The sequence below is a fragment of the Mus pahari genome, chromosome 14, assembly GCF_900095145.1.
Source record: "Mus pahari chromosome 14, PAHARI_EIJ_v1.1, whole genome shotgun sequence".
Classification (NCBI taxonomy): domain Eukaryota; kingdom Metazoa; phylum Chordata; class Mammalia; order Rodentia; family Muridae; genus Mus; species Mus pahari.
In genome coordinates this window covers 68,630,656-68,640,769 of record NC_034603.1, presented here as the reverse complement: position 1 = coordinate 68,640,769, position 10,114 = coordinate 68,630,656, and the positions used below count along the sequence as shown (strand labels likewise).

The following is a 10,114-nucleotide window of genomic DNA, read 5'->3' as shown; positions in this document are numbered from 1 at the left end:
CCCTCTCCCTCTGTCTCTCTGCCCCCTTCCCCCAGCCTTTCTCCTGGCATGCACGTTTTTCCTGGACCCCGCGCAAGCGCATGCCTCAGCCCTATTACGAAAGGGCGGGGTAGATAACCTGCCATTGGGAAATACCCCCAATTAACCCAAGGCTGACAAGGACTGGGGCTACAGGGTGCCTCAGAGGAGGCGAGATGAGCCTAGCATTTAAAGCTTTGAAGAAGGACACCTAGAGATGGAATGAAGGGCAAATTTAAATTCTTTTTTTAAAAAATGTTTTCTGAAGGTAAATAGTGCTCCTGGCTCAGTGCTGGACACCTTCGTACCTGTCAACTCCGTGATTTCATCTTACTGTACTTTACACAGGGAAGGCTCAGAGGAAAACAAAGCTCTCGAAAGACCATGCAAACATTCCTTTTCCTTTGACTAGCTAGAAATCGGGCAAGGTGGGATGGAAATGTGAACCCTCCTCCTTGGCCTCCTCCCCACCCCTTCCTTCCTGTCCCCCGCTAGTTATTTAACTTTAGCCTCTGTGGTTGTACCTCAGAAACCCTTGTAGCCAGAGATGGGGACCAAGCCCACAGAGCAGGTGGGAGTCGGGGCAGGGAGGGGGAGGAGGGTTGCAGAGAGGGTGGGGAAGGGGAAAGGGATGGGATTCCCTGCCTGACAGCGGGCCTCTGTCATCTAGCACCTGTGCGGGAGCCTATAAATCCTACGTGAGACCCCTTTGGTGTGAATGTTCAATACATCTGTGCTCTAACGGTAGGGTGGTGAGGGAAAGGAGACAGAAGGCCCTTTAGCCTAAGCTTGAAGTCTAGGGTCCAGGGCCGAAGCTAAGCCCTGCATCTGACTTGCCTTCCAGGAGAGGGCACTGCAAAGCGAACAGAAGCGCCGAGATTTATTAATAATACAAATGCTTGGTCTAGGGCGAGCTAGATGTTTCTGTTGTCTATTATCTTGCAGGGTTTCAACAGTGCTCACTCCTAGCCTTGCCAGGCAGGCTGAACAGGGCTTCTACACCCGGGTAGAACACATTTAGTAAGTGGCGTCCAGAAAAAGCCAGTGGCTGCTCAAGGTCACCCAGGCAGCTGGAAGCAGAGTTAGAGAGACTGCAAGCGAAGCTTAACTGCCTGTTCAGGGCACACTAGCGAGAGAGATCTCCTGGTGTTGAGGCTTTGAATGAGGACCGCCTGTGTGAGAGGGAGGGGTGTGGGAATGTCTTAACACGGTCCCTCTTCTCATTTTGATACCACCAGGTCTCCTGGGGACCTTACTCCGGGTACGATGAGGAGGCCTATTCGGCTGGGCCGCTGCCGGAGCTCTGTTACAAGGCTGATGTCCAGGCTTTCAGTCGGGCCTTCCAACCCAGTGTCTCCCTGATGGTGGCTGTGCTGGGTCTGGCTGGCAATGGCCTAGTCTTGGCCACCCATCTGGCAGCCCGACGAACTACCCGATCTCCCACCTCCGTTCACCTGCTCCAGTTGGCCCTGGCCGACCTTTTATTGGCCCTGACTTTGCCTTTTGCTGCAGCAGGGGCTCTTCGGGGCTGGAATCTAGGAAGTACCACCTGCCGTGCCATCTCAGGCCTCTACTCGGCCTCCTTCCATGCCGGCTTCCTCTTCCTAGCCTGTATCAGCGCCGACCGCTATGTGGCCATCACACGAGCTCTCCCAGCCGGGCAGCGGCCCTCAACGCCTAGCCGTGCGCACTTGGTCTCAGTCTTCGTGTGGCTATTGTCGCTGTTTCTGGCTCTACCTGCGCTCCTTTTCAGCCAGGACGGGCCACGTGAAGGCCAACGACGCTGCCGGCTCATTTTTCCTGAAAGCCTCACGCAGACTGTAAAAGGGGCAAGCGCGGTGGCGCAGGTGGTCCTCGGCTTCGCACTCCCTCTGGGCGTCATGGTAGCCTGTTATGCGCTCCTGGGCCGCACGCTTCTGGCCGCCAGGGGGCCAGAGCGGCGGCGTGCGCTGCGCGTCGTAGTGGCCTTGGTGGTGGCCTTCGTGGTGCTGCAGTTGCCCTACAGCCTTGCCCTGCTGCTGGATACAGCCGATCTACTGGCAGCCCGCGAGCGGAGCTGCTCCTCCAGTAAGCGCAAGGATCTAGCTTTGCTGGTCACTGGCGGCTTGACCCTGGTCCGCTGCAGCCTCAATCCGGTGCTTTATGCCTTTTTGGGCCTGCGTTTCCGCCGGGACCTGCGGAGGCTGCTACAGGGTGGAGGATGCAGCCCAAAGCCCATCCCTCGTGGCCGCTGCCCCCGCCGACTCCGCCTTTCTTCCTGCTCTGCTCCTACTGAGACCCACAGCCTCTCTTGGGACAACTAGGGCTACAATTCCAGAGAAGGGAGAGGGCTAAAGAAACGATCCCAGGGAGAGTAATAGAAAGGGGAGTAAGTAGAGGGACGTTGAGAAAGACTTCAGGATCTAAAGGGATTGCCTCTGTGCTTAATTAAATCGATTCTATGCAAATGAGATGCAACCCAACTACAGTTACTATTTTTGAATTACCAGCTTTGGTTGCAGCAAGGCCAAGACCGTGGGTTACACCCCCACGGCCCTGCTTGAGTCTGAGTGGGAGGTGTGAGGGGACAGGTTGCTGAGTCGGCTAAAGCTTTGAGTACTGACACGCCCTATGCTTCACTCGGTCTCTGCCAACCGAGGTGAGGTGAGAAAGCTGCCAGGTGAGGAGGGGCGGGGTTTCTCCTCAGGAGTCAGAAAGGGCTTTCTAATAACCCTAGCGCTATCCAGTAATGGCTGCTTTAGCAAGTACCTAGATCCCAGCGTGTGGAAATGTACGGGGTGATGCTGTTCCCAGCTGTAGGTGCGGGTCTGGCAGGGGTAGGAGGCAAGAGATTCTAGTTTGGGGTAGGTTTTTGGATCCCTTCTAAAGTCCTGCTGTACAAAGAAAAATACTAATTAAAAAGTTGAGTCTGATGGTGTGTGTACTGGATACCTGTAGCCCCAGCTACTCCAGAGGTTGAGACAGGAGGATCAAGAATAATAACAATATCCTGCATAAGAAGAAGAAGAAGAAATAGAAAAAAATAGTGGACTTTTCTACCTATGATATATATATATATATATATATATATATATATATATATATATATATATAAATGAGGGGGATTGCAATTTGCAAATTTCCCAAGAGGGTGTTACTGGGCCTGAGCTCAGAGTGTGGGGCGCTTGCACACTCTGATTATTTCCCCTGGGGATCAAGCCAAAGGAAATGCGCATAGCTTGCCAGGAAAGGGGAGGTCAGATATCAGACAGAACTCTCCAGCAGGCAAGTGTCTAGGATCTTGAAGAGGAAGGGAGGTTATGGTTGTGGAGTCTCGGGCCCTCAGAAATCTCAGGATACACCACTTCAATATGAAAGTACCATAAGGATGGCTTCTAGAGATGGGGCATTGATTTCTGGTCTTTGCTTTGCACAACTGCCAGGATTGTGCTCCAGTGAGACAATTCTTCCCAGTTTAGTATTCGGTCAGCAAAGTCAGACCACCGCTCCAGCCTGGAGTCTAGGGGCAAAAAGGGCGTGGCGGCCCTAGGGAGGCGTTGGCCTGAAGTCTGCACTTCGTCCAGCCTAGCCTAGCCCAGCCTGGCTAGTCGTGTGTCCTAGAGCCTCTGGCGGTGTAAAAGACTTAAAACTTTGGCCTCTTGGAGCCAGAAACCAGGAGAGGCTCGAAAACTGCTCAGATCCTCCAAGAGGCGCACACATCCCACCGGAGTGGACCTGGAACCCTCCGCCCGTGACCGCGGGAATCGCCGCTGAGTCAGCAACGCGCGCAAGTGTGTGCGTGCTCCCACCGTCTAGGCTGTAGCGCGAACCCCGCCCTGTACTCTTTAGCGCCCTTGTTAACCCCTTCTTGTTCAGAAATGCAGCATAGTCGTCCTGCGAGGCCTCTGATCTATTGATTTTCTTAAACCACAGAATCCCCGAGCATGCCAAGCCACTCTCCCCATTCCAGTTCAATGCCCTGTAAACTCGCTTTTATTTCAGATCTTTGTCTGAGGCTTCCAGGAGTTCCTTTCTCGGCTTTTTCATCTCAAAAGTGGGGGTGGCTAAGATCTAAATCTGGACCCTTTTAACTCCAAAGAGGGAGAGCTGCCTTTGCAGCTAACTCTCTCATACACGCAGGTGTGGAATGCCTTGAAGATCTTAAGGCTCTTTTACTTTGGCAGGGATTCCAAGATGTGACAGGTAATCTTAGGTCAGTAGCCTAGCTTCCTTCCAGCTTTATGCCCTTCCTTCTCCAGACCTTCGAAAAGGGTTTTTTAATTTGCTGCTTGGTGAGCCAAGAGTTAAAACAAGAGCATGAAGGCGGTCCTACGTGACGCCACAGACACCCCGTGTCCGACCTCAGAAGCTGGGGCGTGTCTAACATCGTACCGCCCACTCCCTCCCCAGTTACCCCCCCCCCGCCCCTCCCCACTGTCACTCAGCCAGAGACACATGATGCAACCCGCCGCGGTTTCAAGCTTGGGATTGGTCGCACTGGCCGGCGCCAGGAACAATGATTGGGCAGAAGAAGGCTGTGACGCAACGTAGTCCCTGCCCTGTAAAGAAGGGAGGAGAGAAAGAACAGGGAAGGCGGAGGGAAGGAGGGGGGCCAGAGAGGGAGGCGGGGTCTGGGAACTCTGCCCGCGCCCCCAACGCGCCAGTCCCGGGGCTGCAGGGAGCGCAGCGCGCGCCGCCCGGGCCCCGGCCACCGGACGCCCTACCGGACACCACCCTCCTTGGAGCTTGGACAACCGCCCACCACGATTGCTGCATCAGGCACTGCTCCTACAGGGCTGGACACTACAACGAACACTACTTTCCAGCTCCGGACATTGCTCCCGGCTCCCTTCCCCCGGCCCTGGACGCTATCTCCCCCCCTTCTCTGCCCGGGCCCAGACAGCGAGCCCCCAGCGGGCTCTGGTGATAGTCCTTTTGCACCTCAACACTGGACACTGCCTCCTTCCGGCCCCCTTCTTTCCTCTCGTCGCACCTCATCTCTACCCAGTTCGGGTCGGAGCACCTCCAGTTTCTCAGATTCCCTGCTGCTCGGGCAACGCTGCCCGCGCCCCCATTCCCAGGCTGCTCGCCCGGATGCCTCTCCCCGGGGGATTGTGGTGGCTTCTCTGCTGCCGTCGAGGCTTCACTCTTCTGCACCGGGACTACGGGGACGGCGAGCTTAGCGGGGACGGGGACGAAGACGAGGACGACGAGACCTTTGAGCTAAGGACCCCGAGTCCAGCGGGCGGCGGGAGAGTAAGTCTAGAGGGATTTAGAACAGTGTTCAATCTTTCTCACTACAACCGGCCGTCACGCCTGAGCCTGCTCCATACTCGGGCCAAACGCGGTCCTCTTGGCCAACTGCAAATGTGGGGGAGATTCTTGCCTGAAGGCCAGAACCCCGGGAGCTCCAGGGGCAAGTAGCCCTACTCGGGATGCGCCTGTGGGCCTCGCGTTGCACGCAAGGCGCTGTCCACCTGCTGGGGGCCCTGAGGCAGAGGAGGCGTCACGCGTGGCCCGACCTGGCCCTGCCTCTCCCTTCCCTGCCGGGCCCGCGTCCCATCCCGTCTCCTTCCGCCTCCGCCAGAGCCAAGGAATGTGGTGAGGCCGGCTGGGCGGCTGGAACGCCTGGGTTCGCTCTGCTCTCAGTTCAAGAGCACTGGGGCCAGATGCGGGAGCTCCCACCGCGGTATCCTGGGCGAGGGCAAAAAGACATCCTAGACCTGGGGTCTGCATCAGGGACCCCACAAAGGAAAAGCTCAGGACGATGGCCCTTTGAGGACTTCTCATTATCCCGCCACTTAAAACAGAACTCTCTGCCTTCTCTGGTGAGGTTTCTGGGAAACCAGATGGGATGGGTGAGGGTGACTTGGTGGCTGAAAATTTTTTTTAATCAAATCTCTCCTGGGAGAGAGACACTCAGGCACAGTTGGTATGTAAGACCTCCATCCTTCAAGGAGCTCTCTCTTACGTCCTTACCCACCAGAGGCAACCAGGCTTCTGTGTGCTGTGGCCTGGGTCTAGCTCCCATTTCCCCCAAACCCCGCTCAGGGGTCCCCAGCAAGCCCGGTGGCTCCATTCCTGGGTGGGGCGGGCGGCACAGCAGCCAGTGCAGGCGCCAGCACCTGGCGAGGCAGAGGGCAGATAAATATAGAGGGGAGGAGGAGGGAAGCAGGGGACTGAGATTAGGGGAGTTGTGGGGGTGGGGTGGGGGGATCAGTACCTGCCCTCTGGTGGAGTGGTGGATAGCCCCACTCAGAACCTCCAGAAAAGAAACGGGTAGGCTCCCAGGGAAAGAGTGGGACCTGGGAGTCCCCAAGCTTCCCGCATGGGTAGGATCCCTGTCAGATAGGCCATGGCCTCTCTCTTGCCCCACCTCCAACCCCTCCTAGGAGCTCAGGGACAGGTGTCCCTGGTCCTCCTCCCCCAACCCTCCTCCTGGCTTTAGCAGTCTGGGCGCAATGGGACCATGGCACAGTTCCTGTCTAGCTAGTTTGGCTCCGGGTTGATTTTGACCAACCGCAGACCCCAGGTTACAATTGAAGTTCCTAAGCAGGGGTTTGTGTATGAGAAGGGCAAAATTCCAAACCACCCTTGGTCTGAAGAGTATGAGCTTAGCAGCCTCTTGCTCTCCTGAGCCCCCAGCAAGGGGGTAGTGTGTCAATTTCCTCCCGGTTGTCTGCAAAGGAACACACAAAGCTCTTAGAAAACATCATCTATAAAAAGGTCCCTCTTCCCCTTCAGTCAACCCTGTAACCACCTTTGCCCAGTCTTGGGTCCTGCTCTTTCCCTGGGAGCCCATCTTCTTCTTCCCTGGAGGTTCTAAGCAAGGAAGGGGGGGGAGGTGAAGGAAAAAAAAATTGAAGAGGCTTCCATGGATAGAAGAGACGTCTCCAGTTTGAAAGATAGAGAAACTATGCCCCAGAGATGGGAGGGGACTTTCGCAAGGTATGGCTGTTGCTTAGTGGTCCAGCCTCTTATCAGCAGAACCCAGGTCTCCTGACTCCCAGCCCACCCCCACCCCACCCCCACGGTTGCATTTTCAAAGGGTAATGGATATAAGTCTAGAGCTTGTAGCTCCTGGGCATTTTCTAATGGTCCACAGAGATGTGTTTGTAGAAGGGACAATCCCAGAGTGGCTCTGGCTCTTCCTGCCCTGTCACTGTCGGACTTCGGACACTCCTTCCTCAATCTAATGAGTGATGTCCTGGGCTCATTTGAAACCATTGGTGCTAGGGGTCAAGGCCTCTAAGTGTATTCTTGCTTATCTCTCTAGGGTTCCCTGGACGTTACGCTGACTCAGCCAACAAGGAATGGGCCGATTTCAGACAGGTGAGCTTCTACTCTGAGTCTCTTAGTTCCGATACTGCAGCTAGTTCTCAGGACCCCCTTCCTTGCATCTTCCCTCCCGAAGTTGTGCAATAAGGGAGAGGCCTTGTGCCGCCGGACGCTGTGGTTTGGCTGGGGTCCCGGGGGGGCGGTCCAGCCGGGGGCGCGGGGAGGAAGGGGGGGGTCCTAGTTATTTCTGGTGCAAGGTCAGAACGGCCCCGCGATTCCCACAGCCTGGAGGATGGGTGTCCAGCTTGGGAGCATGTACCCCTTGTAGTCTGGGGAACCCCTAATAAGGAGGCGGAGTGGAGGCCCTTCAGCCTCGCCCAATTTTTCATCTCTGGTCCAGACTGCAGAGCTGGGAAGAGACCTGGAGCCTCATCCCAGACAAGGGACTTCCGGAAGACGACCCTGACGTCATTGTGAAAGGTGGGAACACCTGGGCCCAATTTTAGAGGCCCTCAAACACAGCCCTCCTAGAAATAATGTCTTCTCTTGTTAACCTCTTCTTCCCTATGTCCCCCCAACCCCCAGGTTGGCTGTACCGGGAACCCCGTGGAGGAGGGACAAGGCCATGGTTACTCCCGCGCAGAGCCTGGTTTGTGCTCACCAGAGATTCCCTGGACCAGTTCAGTAGCAGCGGGAAGGGGGCAAGGCGACTCGGAAGCCTGGTCCTCACAAGCCTGTGCTCAGTGACTGGGCCAGAGCGTAGGCCCAAGGAGACCGGTGAGACATGTTAAGAATCTCCCTACCCTACTGGTAGGGGACCCGACAATCCCTGATTGCCCTCTGTGGCCTCTCTTTCCACCAGGTCTGTGGTCAGTCACTGTGTCTGGCCGGAAACACAGCATCCGCCTCTGCTCTCCGCGCCAGGCAGAGGCAGAGCGCTGGGGGGTAGCACTGCGGGAGGCGATTGCCTCCAAGGCTCCGCTGGAGACCCCTACCCAACTGCTGCTCAGGGACATCCAGGTAAGAGAGTTCTCCAATACAAACCGGAAGGGTTGTGGTCCTAGATACTTTCTGGGCTCATAGAGAGCTCCTTTCCTCTGTTAAGTTACCCTCTTGACCTCTAGGAGAGCTGTGGAGACCCAGAAGCAGTGGCCCTCATCTACCGGAGGAACCCTATCCTGAGGCACACCAGTAGTGCCTTGTATGCCCCGCTCTTGCCCCTGCCCTATGAAGTCAGCGCTCCAGGTGAGTGAGTGAACCCTAGGTCAGGTCTCCTTGATGCCATGGGGTAAGACTTGGGAGAACTGGATAGCTGGGGGAAGCTTTACAGACTTCGGGGTTCTAGCCATCTCCTGACTTCTCAAAGTGTACATGGGTGGACCTGGAAGCTATCTAGATTGGAGGGCAGCAAAACCAGAGCATGATAAGAACTCTGCCTCCCTCCTGCATCTACCCCTACGGGTCTCCTGATTACTTCCCTCAGAAGCATTTACACTTCCCTATCTTTCCCATCATACTCTTAAGACTGGGACACATCACCTTTACAGGCATTAGGAAAACCACCATTTGGGGGAATTGTGCTGGCCTCATCTGGTGACACTTCTCTCCGAAAAGGGAGTCCTGACTGGCCCAAGTCATAAAGCTAGAGGCTTACAGAATGCCAGGAACCCTGGTTTTTGGTTTCCAGAGCAGTTTTTCTTTTTTCTTTTTCTGGCTCCCAGTGATGGCTCTGGGCACCCAGTTAAAGAATGTGGTGAAGGGTTGAATATATATCCCCTAGACTTTCTCTTTTCCTTACTAGGAAAGGCTAAGCAGGGTAGAGAGAAGGGTTCACAGGGGGCAAAGGTTAAGGGTTTGCGTCTGTGGACCATTGCCTTTCCTTTTACTCGTACCCTCCTTTTCATGCCATCCCTTGTGCCCTTAAACTCCCTCTGACCTTCCTCTGGATTGTGCCTTCCTCCCAGGGCGCTGCTCTGTATCCCCTCTCCAAACCATCCCTCCACCCCCACCCTCCCGCAGGTCCAGGCTACGCACCCTTACGAGAGGAGGCAGTGAGGCTGTTCCTGGCACTGCAGGCGCTGGAGGGGGCACGGCGCCCTGGGCCCCTGATGCAGGGTGTGCTTCAGACCTGCCGGGACCTGCCTGCACTCCAGGACGAACTTTTCCTGCAGCTGGCTAAGCAGACCTCAGGTCCTGCTGGTCCCCCTGGGCTCCCAGCTACTCAAGACCCTGCAACCCTGCGATACTGGCAGCTTCTCACTTGCATGAGCTGTACCTTTCGGCCAGGGGGAGCTGTCCGAGGGCACCTCCTGGGGCATTTGGAAAGGTAAGAGTGGAGGCCTCAGCCCAAAAGCTACAGGGCTGGGAGAGAATGGCAGACTGATGTAATAGTTTGAGAAACGGAGAACCTAGCTCCAAAGAAGGCATGAGAAATGCCCAAGAGCTGGCCTGGTGCTGATAATATATTCAGTACCTTCATGGGAATTACAAGATCATATCCCACGTCTGACCAGGTGAATCACAACAAGGTGCTCCCTTTGGAAAACAAAAATATAAAAAGGCAGGATTTAAGGAAACATACCAACATGGTTGGATTTCAGATTTTAATCACCCTAAGATCATGGAGTTGGAGGAAGTAGGCTTGGCCATTGTAGAGCAGGCAGGAGACTTCGAAAGTAATTCAGGTCCATGTAAAACACCCAGGCACATTAAGGTTGTGGTCAAGAAATGTGAGTTATGAGGAGGAAACTGACCAGATGTAATGATTTTGTTTTTCATGCTGGACAAATGTACTTAGACTCACGAGCATGCTAAGCAGATATTGAGTTATGTATTTCCA

The 10,114-nt window shown here is 55.3% G+C and overlaps 2 protein-coding genes across 8 annotated transcripts in view; both read left to right on the top strand.

Annotated features, from left to right (window-relative positions):
- The window catches only part of Ccr10 (C-C motif chemokine receptor 10), a 4,481-nt gene extending 1,564 nt beyond the window's left edge, over positions 1–2,917 (top strand). Inside the window, exon 2 of the mRNA XM_029546362.1 lies at positions 1,257–2,917. Coding sequence (XP_029402222.1) covers positions 1,257–2,321 — 1,065 coding nt within the window. The 3' untranslated portion in view covers positions 2,322–2,917. The remainder of the gene's footprint in view (positions 1–1,256) is intronic.
- Positions 2,918–4,610: 1,693 nt separating this feature from the next.
- Positions 4,611–10,114, top strand: part of Plekhh3 (pleckstrin homology, MyTH4 and FERM domain containing H3) — an 8,783-nt gene continuing 3,279 nt past the window's right edge. Inside the window, exons 1-7 of one of the 7 annotated variants that reach the window (XM_021212495.1) lie at positions 4,611–5,253; positions 7,274–7,329; positions 7,676–7,755; positions 7,861–8,052; positions 8,138–8,295; positions 8,400–8,520; positions 9,295–9,601. In XM_021212495.1, the coding sequence (XP_021068154.1) occupies positions 5,092–5,253; positions 7,274–7,329; positions 7,676–7,755; positions 7,861–8,052; positions 8,138–8,295; positions 8,400–8,520; positions 9,295–9,601 (1,076 nt within the window). In that variant the 5' untranslated portion in view covers positions 4,611–5,091. Of the gene's footprint in view, positions 5,254–5,337; positions 5,826–7,273; positions 7,330–7,675; positions 7,756–7,860; positions 8,053–8,137; positions 8,296–8,399; positions 8,521–9,294; positions 9,602–10,114 lie in introns of those variants that run through there. The other 6 variants (XR_002381022.1, XM_021212494.2, XR_003845172.1 and 3 more) reach the window with 6 other exon arrangements.